This window comes from Cryptotermes secundus, unplaced genomic scaffold (assembly GCF_002891405.2).
Source record: "Cryptotermes secundus unplaced genomic scaffold, Csec_1.0 scaffold22, whole genome shotgun sequence".
In the NCBI taxonomy this organism is placed as follows: domain Eukaryota; kingdom Metazoa; phylum Arthropoda; class Insecta; order Blattodea; family Kalotermitidae; genus Cryptotermes; species Cryptotermes secundus.
In genome coordinates, this window is record NW_019742961.1 from 3,767,583 (window position 1) to 3,782,140 (window position 14,558).

At 39.8% G+C, this 14,558-nt stretch overlaps 1 protein-coding gene across 2 annotated transcripts in view; it reads right to left on the reverse strand.

The window, feature by feature from the left end:
- LOC111873403 (protein expanded) overlaps positions 1–14,558 on the reverse strand; it is a 243,917-nt gene that overhangs the window by 4,775 nt on the left and 224,584 nt on the right. For both annotated transcript variants that reach the window (XM_033755073.1, XM_023868084.2), the window contains exons 5-11: positions 13,169–13,248; positions 10,612–10,807; positions 9,811–10,041; positions 8,224–8,289; positions 4,923–5,097; positions 4,358–4,693; positions 482–3,048 (exon numbers count right to left, since the gene is read on the reverse strand). In XM_033755073.1, coding sequence (XP_033610964.1) covers positions 482–3,048; positions 4,358–4,693; positions 4,923–5,097; positions 8,224–8,289; positions 9,811–10,041; positions 10,612–10,807; positions 13,169–13,248 — 3,651 coding nt within the window. The remainder of the gene's footprint in view (positions 1–481; positions 3,049–4,357; positions 4,694–4,922; positions 5,098–8,223; positions 8,290–9,810; positions 10,042–10,611; positions 10,808–13,168; positions 13,249–14,558) is intronic.

Here is a 14,558-nt window from a genome sequence, read left to right on the forward strand (position 1 = left end):
ACCACGATAAGGTGAAGAGACTGTGGACCTGTCGTCTGACAGATTACTGATGGATGGATAATGGCTGTTTTATAGTATTTCTGGCATGGTTTTTAATTCTTTGTCTATGTTTTCATGAGTGACTGGGTATGTGTACATTATTGAGTGCTGTGTGTTTGTCTGTCTGTCTGTTTGTTTGTTTGTTTGTTTGTTTGCCTGTAAGGTTGTTTGCTTACTCTTCCACTATGAAAAGGGAGGTAGAATGCTCCTCTAAAATGTTGGTAAACTTCTACCAGGCTATGATGTCCTGCCACAAAATAATACTCTTTTCCTGATTATGTTATAAGAAGTCAGCCTGCATTTAAATGAAGATTAGTTATCTCGAATTTGAGTAATTTTTCTCAGCCATCATATCATAACTAGTTTCGTGCAAGGTACAGTACTATCATATATTTTATTCAGATATAAGTTGAATGGAAAGAAAACTGATAGTTATGCTTACCTGTTGGTCATATGGTGGTGGAGGTGGAGGTGGTGGTAATCGTCTGTACTTGGGTCTCTCCAACAAGTTTTGTCCATTACTAGGCTTCTCATATGAGTTAAGAATGTTGTCATCAGATTGTGCTCTTCCAAATCCACCAATTGGAGGTTGAGAAGTAGAAGAAGGGAGAAGCTTTGAGAGGTTCATGTGACGCAAGTCAGCAACACTGGAAGAGAAGGGTGGGACTGGAGGTTCATATCTCAGGCTCTTTGTTGATGATGATGAATATGATGTGCCAGCTGAGTAGAGGGGGGAAGCAGAGGAGAAGTGACTAGCAGAGAGATAGGATGATGGCGAAAAACTTGCATATCCACTTAATGGTTCTACTGATGATAAATTCTGATTTGATGCAAATTTAATTGGAGAAGGGGATGCAGACTGTATACTGGAATTTCCAAAAGCAACAGGTAGATACCCACTAGCAACTGCTACATTAGGGGTACTACGGTACATGAGGTGGTTCTTTGGACCAGCACGATATGAAGGGTATGGGGGTGGTGGATATGGCAGTTGCTGGTATGGGTAGTGCATGGCTGCAGCATGTGCAATAAGGGAGCCCTGTTTAGCATCCATGTATTCCTGTTTACTGATGGCTGGATCTTTCATTGGGTAGATAACATAGTCAACATCAGAGTACATCTGTTGCTGGAACTGTTCGATCTGACTTCTTGTCACCTGACTGGTGTAAACTGTTGCCAGACTTGGCTGGCTTGAAGTGGGAGGAGGAGGGGGAGGGGGCTGTCGTGGATGATGAACTGGTGGTGGAGGTGGTGGTGAGAACTGGCGCTGACGACACTGGTATGACGATGATGATGGTGGCGGAGGTGGCGGTGGAGGTGGGGGTGGAGGTGGTGACATAGCGACTGTGGGTCGTAGGTATGCAGCTGTTGACTGTGCAGTAGCATTGGTTCTAGATGCGTGGACATCAAGATAGTTGTTCTTCCCAATGATTGGTACTAATGTCTGTACAGGACTAAGTTTCATCTTGGCGCCTGGGTCTGCCAGACCAGAGTAACTTACAAATGATGATCCACTACCAGCATGTTGCTGCGGTAGCACATGAACCCCACGTGGACTTCCAACATTCTTCACAGTACTAGGAGCATGCATTCTGGCATCCCCTGGTGGATAAAGTTGCAACTGCTGACTATTTGCTGTGGCAGAATTTCCACTGTTATAGCTGCTGGAAACATGATATGCTAACGTGGGTGCTGCAAAACTTGGGGCAGCTGTGGATGTTACAAGGCTTGTGTGTGCAGTTAAGATGTTGATATGAGGTTTGGTGGTGATGAACCGAGCATTTGCTTCTTCCACAGGCAGTGAGATGTTCATTATTGATGGCTGATGATGGGAAGGCGTTAGCAAACACACAGATTGTTGAGGCGATAATGAGTGAGACTGTTGGACCAGAACATGCTGCTGAGTCTGACTCAACAACAACTGCTGCTGCTGCTGCTGTGTCAGAATGCCTAGTGTCTGGTCTACTTGGGGTAGAAGATGCAAGTTTTGACAGTGCATATGTTCCAGTGATTTCTGCTGGGAAAGCAAATTCTGTTGGGAAAGAGGCTGTGGAGTATATGGAGGTGGTGGAGGTGGAGAGATCATATCTTCTGCCTCATCTTCAATGCTGAGCGCAGAAGATACCAATGCAGCAGGTGTCACTGTGCAAGCAGTTGTCACAGAAGCCGTCTCCAAAAGCAAGTAGTTCTTGTCACTATCTGTACGTGGAGGTGGCATGGGGGGAGGCGGAAGTGTGACATAGTCACTGTCGGAGTCCAGCGTGGCACTTACTGTTGCTCTTGATGGATAGACCCCACTTGCATGCCCACTAGCACTACCACTGCCTCTTCCAACAATTAAGTCTGATAACTCTTCAGCTGTAAGTGGGCTTCTTGGACCCGCTTCAGAAGGATCACTTCCATCACCTCGAAAACTTCCTGACCCACTGACCACAGATCCCGCAATGCTACCACTTCTTGCCCTTACTCTGACATTAGAGTCTAGTGAAGTTCCCATGACCAAACAAGCACCACCAGCGTGGTGACAGCTGTCTGAAGTATTGGCTATACTGTTTGTGCTACACACAGCATAGACACCGCTTGTCTCGGATGAGCAGGCGTTGGTTTCTACAGTGTCAACTGTAGTGCCACAACTGCTACGAAGAGTGTAAATGCCACTACTTGTATGTGCACTCTGTACAGAATAGTCAAGTTCTAGCTCTGGGCAGGTGCTTGCCGAGTCAGAGACTGCAGAGTTCTGTGCAGTGTGACTATAACCGAGCTCTAGACTGCTGCTGGTGCTGGCGCGGCGCCTCACATCCACAGAGTTGTTGCCTGCAGCACCGCCACTACTAATAGCAAGTGTGGCACCAGCAACTACAACAGTGGAGCATGAGCTGGAACACTGGCTACCATCTGTAGTTGCAGGGGTTGCTGCCCCACCTACACCTGTGCTGCCACTTGGAGACTGCTTCTGTGCTGTAATTCCAGTCACTAGCGGTGAGGTACCACCTTCCACATCAACACCACCTGGATCAGTTATAACATACTCCTTTATTCTTTATATGGCTCTATAGCCCTTTGTTGGGCTTTGGCTGCTTTTTTTTCAGTTTCCTAATCCTACACACAATCAGTAGGACTCTCTGGACGGGGGATCAGCCCGTTGAAAGGCCCCTACCTATACACAGAACAAAACAAACACACAATAAACGTACACAGACATCCATGCCTCGAGTGGGATTCGAACCCATGATCCCAGTCTTCAAGCAAGCGAAGACAGTTCATGCCTTAGACAGAGTGGCCGCTGTGAATGGCAGTTATAACATACTGCTCTAACCATAATACAATATACATTTTTCAGATTATCCATAAAGTATCAATGTAGGTTAGAATAGGGTAACACCATTTCGTGCTAGTTCAGGTCCCATAACGACATATCTTATTTACAACTGTGAGCTTTAACAATGACGAAAAATTAATGTATTATACTCAATAGTCTGCTATAGTCTCTTAATTGACTGAGTTCACAGTAACAGCGATTTCTTTCCTCAGAATCTTCATAGAACCTTTATTAAGTAAATAACTCCTACAATCCTTTGTTTCTAATTTTATTTACTCAATCACTACCTTGTGTTTTCAAGGTAATAATAATTACTTAGGTAAACCTTTTCAAACATACACACACGAGTGGACAACTGATAACAATATAAATAAAAATAAATGACACTTAAATTTATAAAACAGAGACAGGGAAAATGGTTTGAACCTGATATCTTTTCTCAAATTGCAGACTAATTCAATGCATTAAATTAAATATACATAAAGACTGAAACATTAAGCAAATTTATGCCTCATTCATGTTCATTTTCACTCTGAAGGTATAACTCAGCAACGAAGAGTACATGGGCCTTCATGGCTTGCCAGATATCCAATTATGGCTGGAAGACTAATTTCCCAAACAAAATTAAAATATTATTCACAAATGCCCAGTAAACTGAGACCTTGGCAACAAAGAGCCAGCAATGCCAATTTTCACACTGATGTTGCTCCATAAAATTAAGACTGAAGTTTGTAAGAATACAGAGTATCATACTTCTACCTTGGATTAATACAAATAATTTTAGGATAAGAATCTGGAACATAAACATATATTCCATAAGACATTTAATGTTTTTGTTATCGTTTGGCTTGTAGCCCAGACACAAGGGTCTGTGCTATTTAAATTATCCCTTGTGCAAGAAAGATTGCTAAATTATTCACCATGTGGTTCAATGTATCTTTAGGTGATGCATAGATATGAAGCCTGTTGAGTTATATCTTTGTCAGCTGTGTCACTCACCTTTGGGGCAATGAGAGCAAGGGGATGGAACAGACGAGTCTCTGGCCTGCAGAATATCCGAAGCATCCCTAAGATGTGCTAATGCCAATGATTCAACTGATGGAGCAGGAGGTGAATTAATCATAATTTCAATTTCAAGATCATCCTCACTCTCATCCAAGCTTTGAACACGGTCAGATACAATGCCAGAAGTTGTGTTAGAAGATGTATTACTGATAACAGATATTCTCTGGTCACTATGATGTCCCTTGTAATTTCCTGTTAGTTTTGCCAGTGATGGAAATTCAGCACCAAGACTACGAGAATACATGTAGCAGTCACGGTAGCGTTTCCGTTCTAATAAAATAAACAAAGACACCTATCAGTCAACAGTCCATGGTTATGTAAATTTTAACAACAAATTACTCCAGCCTTACATACACCAAAATAAATGCAAGTTAGTGGGAAAAAATAAATTGATAGGTCATTTGTAAAGTCTGAATATTGTACAGCACGTTGTTTCAGAATTCAACAATGACCATCCTAGAAATATTTTACACATTACAGTCAATTGTTTAAGACTCACCTTCTTCTTCCTTACGGCGAACTTCAGAAAGACGAGGCTGTATTGCCATACTGAACTGATGTGTGACCCGACATAAAAAGAGGAGGTGTTTGCTCTTCTCATCACTATTGGTGTAGAAGGTGAATTTCTCGCCTGATGCAGGCCAGTTGAGTGCTCGAATTTCAAACTTCTTTCTCTACAATAGGAGAGTGTATTGTACTTCAAATTAACTCATCTAATGTGTTATAATTTCTGAACTGTGTTGGAAAGCATGTAGTGAATGTCCCTGTGTTCTGAAAAGTTTGGAGTTGATATGGAAATCTACTTGTGCTCATCTGCCTAATTTTGTCCTTCAGGTATATGTTTGCTGTTATATTCTTAGAGATGCAGCAACACCCTTCATTTAGTGACAATCTTAACTTCTATTCAGTTGTCTCCATCATAAATATGTTGGGATAAGGACATTATTTTTATGTTCACTTTTAGGAACACATGTAAATATACCTCTAAAAGATGTAATGAATAAGGCATTGAAAATTATCTATTCGAGGTGACTGGTCAGCTTCACGTGCTAGCCATTTTACCCCTGGGGAAATAGCCCCAGTATTCACTGGAGAGAAGGCTGGATGGGCCCAGAACTTGTCTGGATGATATGGATGAGAGAAAATTCTTGCCCCCACCAACGGCTGGGTCATCCAGCCCAGAGCCAGTCACTACACAGACCATGGTATTCCAGCTCCCCAAACTGTCCCTGTGCTTAATTAATTAAGCACCATGCCATGAAGACGTATGGGTGAGTAGAGGTATAGCTCCACCATTTTTGACCTCAGCACTAGATGGAGGTATGGAGGTAACACAACCCATCCACATTATCCCAGAGGAAAGAGCCCCTGGTACCCATCGGATAGGAAGCTGGGTGGGCCCCAGGACTGGTCTGGATGCTGTGGAGAAGAAAGAACCCCATGTCCTGCCACGAATTGAACTCTGGCCATCCAGCCCCTAGCCTGTTTCTATACCGACTGAGCTATTCCAGCTCCCATTGAAAACAAGACAAATAATCTGATTATATGAGAATATATTTGCCTGAAAGCATTTCATCCTATGTACAGGATGCCCACAATGTCCCTCCAGGGTTTTAGAAGGCTGTTTACTTTCGAATATTAAACCCGAGAAAAATTAACTGAAAAGAATTTATAACTCAAAAAGATTCTGTCAATGAATTTCTACACATGAAGAAAGCAGTCTTCTGGGATTTGGCACCGTGTATATGTGGTGTTAACCGACGTTTCGGAGGAACATATCGCCTCCATCTTCAGGGTAGAAGGAAAAATATAAGAAATCCGCAAGTGAAGAGAGCGTGAGAACCGGTAAAAGCAGACTCTGCTTTTACCGGTTCCATGGCATCACACATATCTAGCTGATAAATGATTTCAGCTTATGTCTAGAGTTCCTGTCAATAGCAGTTGCAGTGATCTGTTCGAGCTGGTCACCTGCACAGAACACCCATACATGGAACTTTTGACATAACTGCACAAGAGGCATGGGTCCTCACCTCTCAGCTAATGCCCACTGCAAGCTCATCAAATTTAGTCCATGACTTTCTCTTGTGGAGTAATGTCAGAAGTGCCACGTATGAGTGTGTTGGGCAAGCAGACGACTCAAAACAGTGGATCACTGCAGCTCTCAAACAGCAACTCCAAAGATGAGCTGAAATTAGCTGCCAGTTAGATATCTGCCATGCCCTGAGGGAAATTTGCTGACAAACACTTTTTAGTTATACATAATTTCTGTGAACTGTTTCTTCAATGTGTATAATGGTTAAGAAAATACAGCCTTCTAAAACCCCAGAGTGACTCTCTGGACACCATAAATATAGAAAACTTAGGTATATAACAAAATATAAAGCAATTCAAACACCAACCTCAATGTAGTTATCTTAATCTTTTTTTATCGTCAGTTTACGAACAATTATTTGTAGTTTTCACTGACCAACATTACAAATTCAAATTCTGCATAACAAAAACAAAACCTCGTATAAATGATAGGTTTCTCAATAGTAAAATTTAGGACTGACTCACTTTTGAATCTCAATTCAGAAAGTAGTCACCAGCTTTTCAGACATCAGATACATCCTGTTAATTTAGTATGTTAAAAAATATGTACTGACATAGCATGTTCAAATGTAATGACTACCACATACAATTATTAAGTACTGTTATGTTCACATAAAACATATACTATGCCACAAAACACCTAACATATCTTGTAATAGTAATACTGCCTGCCAACAGACACAACAAACCTATGTTCTCATGACAGTCAGTCAACGTGCTTACTTGTCACTGCTAGGCTATAGGAGACACTGTGATAAACAATAAAATATGCACTGGGAGATTATAATGTTGCCTACAGAAGTTTCCTGTCAGTAAAACTGAAAGACTTCAGATAAAAATATTTCGGGGCATAAGAAGGAAAACCATGGCCACTGGGCTATCTCTGTCCTTCAAGAAGTAACTTACACTGAGAAGGAAAATTTGTTATTATCAGTAGCTTTCAGAACATAAAAGTAATTCAAATCCAAATACAGCTCATGTACCGATTACTCTGCCTCCTCATACTCCAGGCACTGAGCAGGTTAATACAAGGGTATTATCTCATTTACATTTAAGGGATACCTGACCATCTTGCCCTAAGCTACCTTACTACAGGACAACAAAGTTACTCCAACTAAATCATCATAAATCTACAATATTCTTCTAACATCAAATTCAGTTTCCAAATCTCAGATAATACACCATTTTCTCTTTCGTGGTAAGTATGCCTACCATGTATACACTATAGTATACTCAAAGCAAAACAACAGTTCTTCACATAACGTATCCAATAAAATAAATGTAAAATATTTTATATCATGCAGGGAACTATCTACAGCTTGTTGAAATGGTACACATACACTTGAGCACAAACAAACAAACAAACAAACAAACAAACAAACATAAAAGTACCCCTGGAATTAAGGAAGAAGATCTGGTGGAAAGAGGCACAGAAACATAACAAGTGAATTGGAAAACAGTCAGAAGCTAAATAAGCAAAGTTACTTCCAAGAAGTTTTTAATTTGTTCTATATTGGACACAACTCCGATGAAACAATTAAAATATATGTGGTCACACGCTTTCAAAGAATCATACAGTAAACAGGATACACATTTTTCAGCACATGGCTATTTAGAAAAATACACAGTCATAATTCACCAATTTCATTAACTAAAGAATTAATTTTAACTTCAATAAATGATATGATTACTAAATTAGAATTACTTACATCAAAACATAGCTTGCCAATATTAGTCCACAGGAAAGTAGCTGTTAATGTCTTGGCAGAATTCTCCTACAATACAATAATAAATGTAAAAAATTAGATAACACATTCAGCGGCATATCACAACTAACTCAGCTGAAGTACACATTCTTAACAAAGCTTCAAGCATCACAAGAATAGGGAAGTGCAACTGCCTTGCAACGTAGTTCCTTCTATTCCTTATCGCAATAAATATTTCAACATGGCAGCAAAATATACTAAGATTTCATTGTGACTGAAACTGATAAAATCTTCTTGGGTGATCAACCCCAACAATTTAAAGCTAAAGTCCAATCTTTCAAAGACCTTCTCTATCTCCACCATCACAAAATGATGTGCTGATAAAGGCAGGAAAGGTCTCTGAAATGTTAGATTTTGACTTTGAATTCATACATATAATCACCTGAGAAGATTTTACAAGTGGCAGTGAAAATTATCGAATATGGAGTCATGTGAATGTCTGTAGTCTGGGGGGGGGAGATAATGACTGAATGAAGAAAGCAGTCTTTTGGGATTTGGCACCGTGTATATGTGGTGTTAACCGACGTTTCGGACGAACGTATCGCCTCCATCTTCAGGGTAGAAGAAAAAATATAAGAAATCTGCAAGCGAAGAGACTGTGAGAACCGGTGAAAGCAGACTGGTCTCAGACCGGTTCTCTCAGACGGTCTCTTCGCTTGCAGATTTCTTATATTTTTTCTTCTACCCTGAAGATGGAGGCGATACGTTCCTCCGAAACGTCGGTTAACACCACATATACACGGTGCCAAATCCCAAAAGACTGCTTTCTTCATAGTCACGGCTGTGAAAGCCTCAAATCTTACATAATGACTGAATGGTTTTACAGAACTCTAATTTGTCATATGTCATAACAAGTTCTGCACTAAGATTTATTTTAAGGAACTGTGTTCAATCTTCATTGCAAATTTCTCCCAAGGACAGAGCTGTATGGAAATGGACTAATATTGATCTCTGCACACATTGCCCCAAAATTTCATAGACTGAACTTTTAGCTGGGACTAAAAACTATAAATTATCAGGTATTAGGTGAGATGCCTTCTGTGCATGCCTTGAATGGGTGTAAAAATGTAAACTCAAAACTACTATGTTAATAACAAGCAACTTCAACCCAAAAAGGATTTAAACACTAGAGAGTCATTTGAACCTTGGTGCAATCATCCATCTTCTTTTAAGCATCCACTAATGTAGCTTCTAAAGTGTAATGAAATTTCATTATTTAAAGCAATTTGTCACTAGACATAAATTCATTAAATCGAATACAGGATTCAGCAATCATTTTAACACATTCTATTCAGAGCAAGAGAATTATGCAAGGCCAGGAACATGACACCGTTATGTATACAAAACACAAGAAAGTCTAATTTTCGAAATTGGAAGTTAAGGATGCTCTATATCTCAATATCACAATCCAGGCAAAAATATAAGTGAAGGCCAGATTAATATTTCTGAAATATCAATTCCTCAAAACTATTTTTCTCAATTTGTGGGGCAGATCCTCCCTTGGAGCCTAGTACTCATGAATACACAAACCTCATATATTTCAATGCCCTTGGCACAGATGGCAAGCCACACTGAACCATGGCCTGCCTCTTGTTTCTTGTGTTTGAGCCTATACAGATGTGCATTGTGAGTGAGAGGAGAAACTTCAGCTGAAGATGCCTCTCGGATGTACTGAAGCTCAGCTTCTGCATTGTTGAGTCCATGGTTTTCCCTGTGCAGTGCCAACAATGTCTGCATGAACTGCTGGTCTCCAGACACCATCTGAATGTAAATCACATTAATTACTTCAGTAACATTTTCAGATATTTTTAAATAAACACGCAGCAATGTGTAAAGCTCAGAAACTACTTTCCTACTATAATAACAAAAATCTGTTCTCGAAGCATTATTCTGTTGCCTTTCACCAGGAATGTAAGAAGTGTGAAGAAGACAATTGGATTGTCATCATCATGCGCTATTATGCCATATTGTCCTACGATTCTCTCCACCTCCTCTTTCCCAAACATAAAATGAAACTCCGAACTTCACTGCATTCAAATACAGGTTAACCACAACTTAAGAACATAACGTATTTTTCCAAATGTGCTTATAAGTTGAAGGTTCGTTAAGTCTAATTTATTTTCTCCTTAGAAATACCGTTACATTTGTTAATACATTCGTCAGTGCATGACCTGTGTCAGTTAAATGACTGGGACTCGCAATTTGTTAGTCCGCGCAATGTTCATTTCTTGAAAAGCTCGTAAGTAGAAGTTTCCCTGTACTTGTTCAAGGTGTTCTTCACGTCCTGTGACACATATAACAACAGCTTCTGGAACAAACCCTAGAACTTACTTGTTGAGGGAGGTACTCTTCGGGCTTGAAGTATGTTCCCGTGTGGGTTCCCTCCACGAAGTCCCCCAGATCGGCTTGAAGGGCATACCCCGCCAGAAAGCACAGAACTTCCTCGGTGGAGTTCGCGTGAAGTAAACCCCTTGTCTGAACATTGGAGCGCAGCTGCAGATAGTAATGGTGTCTTGTAACTTCATCCCTGAATAAAATAAATTCAAAACGCTTTATTGTCGCTTCGAGTTTCGAATAATAACAGGGGGCTGGAGAAAACTGCAAAATGAGAAACTCATTGCCAAATTTGATTGGAATGACGAAGTCAAGGAGGAAAAGATGGGCAGGAATATACCTCGCATGAAAGACAAGAGGAATGCAAGCAGGGTTTTGGTGGGAAAGCCACAAAGAAAGTGACCACTAGGAAGACCTAGGCGTAAGTGGGAAGATAATATTAAAATGAGTCTTGGAGAAATAGGGTGGAGTGGTATGGACTGGATTGACAAGACCTAGCTCAAGATAGAGACCAGTGAAGGTCTCTTGTGTATAATGAACACTGGGGTCCGACAACATATTGGAAAGTTCTTTTATGAGATGAGCGATGTTGGCTTCAAAAGAAGGACTCAGCTCCGTGGATTTGATTGGTTTGTCAGTCAATAAGGAAAATTTCCAAAAAATAGATGTCTATTTGCACATATTTGCTGTTCCATGTTTACAGAGAAAGTGGCGTGTGCCCCTTTATAAGGCAAAGCCATTTACGTAATGTTTTACAAGTACGCTCTTATGGGAAGGGTTTACAGGATAGTGCATCGAGATACACTGTCTTCTGGGTTTTGATGCCGTGAAAGTACTAACAGCGGTCAGGGGGTACATACTGCCTCCAGTTTTATGGCTGAAGTTTCATTTTAACCTGAGGACAATTTGCTCCTCCGAAACTTTGGTATCCATTTATCAGATTACAGAATGGCATCATAGGTCAGAAGATGACAATGTCAATCTTCGCCACCGTGATAATCCCAAATCCTATATCGAGGCATGCTTTGCTGTCAGACGTCCACTAGTTCGAGTGGTAAAAAAGGTAAAGTTATCCCATGTAACAGGCCGTGAAGGCCCATAGGGTTGTGAGACGTCGAGGCTGCCACATTTTCTCTAGACCATCGGCTCACAGATAGCGGTAAGGTTGTCAGCCTTACGCGCCCGCCGCCCTTTACCCTCCAGGAAAATTCCTGGTACTCATTTCTGTTAGAGGCTGAGTCGACCCCAGGGCCACAGTGCGGCTGGAAGCATTAGGTAAATTGGAAGAAGAAAAAATAACTTCATCGGGACTAGAACCCGCGACCTTCCGGGTTCTTGCATAGTACCTCAACCAACTACACTACCGCTCGAGTTGTGTTAGTTGATTTCTCGGATGTAAAAAGATCACTGTAAGGAAATCGAGATCATTTACTTACAGGATAACTGATGTAGTACTAGCCAATACAGAAAGAGATTCCGGGATAAATCTGAGATAACAGGCTGTATCTTGAAACATCTCAGTTTATTTTCAAGGCTATAGGTATTCTGAGTAGACAAAATTAAGTAGTATGTAAAAGGTTTAATAACTGGGTATTTTATGTGACGTAGTCTGAACATAAAGGGTTTATGTCAGTTTTAGAGAAGTATCCTTAACGCTCGTTATTTTTGCCTTGGAGTTAAAGACCTATGTACGTTTGAAGAACATCTTTTCCGTCTATAAGACAACAAATTAATAATATTAATTCACATTTAATTCACACAATGATCGTTAAATGTATAAAATGCTATTAAAATTATTAAAATATATATCATATGTTGTTATGCTGCTACATGTTTCGGCCTTACAAGGCCATCTTCAGGCAACATTTATTTAAGGATTCTAATTCACTGTACGCTAATGATATATAGTATTCTTAAGATATGTCGTTGGTGTTCCTTCATATCTTCTTGAATTGAGGCTGTTTCTATGTCATATCAGATGTGCTGTTTTTCGTTATGCGTATCAAACGTTGCCTTAACAAATGTATTATTAACAGAACACACTTACACTGTAATACTGATTTCCGCAATGTGACAATAAATTACATATAAAATTACACTTCACACTTAATACCGAGTCTATTAGTTAAGTCTATCTTAAACTCAGAATAGAGAAGGGAATTAATTAGTATTGTATTAATATTAACAAGTTTATTAATATTAACAATTTTATTTATTCTATTAATTATTAACATAATGTATTCATTCTGGATAGTATGTCTATGGTGTGTCATTGTGAGTTTTGGGCGCTGTGTTTCACTCATGCTTTGTGTCACTTTGTGGCTTTGTGTTATTTGTGTTTGTGTTATTTGTTTGTGAGAAGTATAGTTATTTGTATGTTGTGTCTTGTTGTAAACCACTGCCACCGGGATAAAACCCATTTGCAGTTAGAATTAATAATAATAATAATAATAATAATAATAATAATAATAATAAATCACCTTAGTCACTGCATCATCAAACTAGACATACCAAACAGACAATATTCATCCGAACAGCCATATAACATTCTCACCTGAATAACAAGGGGCTGTCCACGTAGAACTGGACACGGAAGTAGAATGTGAGAGAAGGTTTTCCGCTTCCGCCCAATCCCTGCAGAAGGAGAAACACATATTTATATTATACTTGCATTAAAGTTTCCAGTGATTGTGTGTTTACTTGACGTTTCGCTTACCAACCTGCCATCGAATGTGATACTACAGGTGATAAGGCTGAGTGGGAAAGACTAGGAAGAAATGCCTCTGTCGCATTCACGGAGTAAAAACTCAGTAAACTTTCGATAAACATTTTTCACTGGTGGTGTCGTGGGATAATTGTTAATATTCTGAAATGACGAACTGCTTTATCGAGCACAGCACGTCACTGATTTCAAATGACAACAAGTCTAATTAATATACCTGCCACAAAAGAAAACACAGTACATCAGGAGCGCTCTATCCGAACTAAGAATTTCATCATACAGTAATAAAAGAATCAGTTCCTACGTCACGAAAATCACGCAGTATTCATTACATAAATAATCGATTAATACTGTGTATGGAAATAATTTCTCTTTACTCTAGTAATCATAAATAAATTCTGTGCGAAGAATGCTGGGCGATTATTTTTTATTTTATTTTATAGCGAACAGTTCATATATGAGATAATGTGTTTCAAACGCTTAAAAAACGCATTTCGAATCAGATTGTACTATAGATCTTTGTTTAGCTGTTTGGGGTGAGAAAATTTCGCGATACTCCAGTAACTTCTTTCTTACATCTTATTTTAAGACGTTTACACGTCGAATGGCGGATGAATTGGAGAGGATTTGGAAGGAACCAGTCGTTTCATACCCCAGGTACTGTCCTAGAATTTTCCTGGAGGGACTGAAGAAACCACGACAAACTTCAGTCAGTATAGCTGATGTCCCGGTACAGGTTCAAACCGAACACCTCTCGAATACGAGTCTCAGAGCGTTAGTCCCATCGTTAGATTATCCTGCTCGGAGATACTTCAGCAATGTTCTAGTGATGACCACAGTAAGTCGTAAACACGTCAAACTTTGAACAATTTCAAAATGCACTGGATTTACTGCAGCAGAATGATACAAGAAAATATTCTGGATGAAGCCTCGATAAATTGCGCGTATAATACGAGTATTTCCGAATCTCGTACAATTTACAGACTCTATGGACTGGCAAACTGGCCTATGTCAAGCATGTAGGCAATATGATACAAGAATATTCAATCACATTCTAAGGCAGAACTGATGTGGTTGTTAGGGTGTTATGACAGCCTATGAAATGACTTTCACGATTCAGAGACTGACAGAAGCAGACTGGAGATATTGAGAACTTTAGCTGTATAGAACACTGGCCACCTTCAAAGCAAACAGTAAACTACTAACAGTATGAACACTCAGA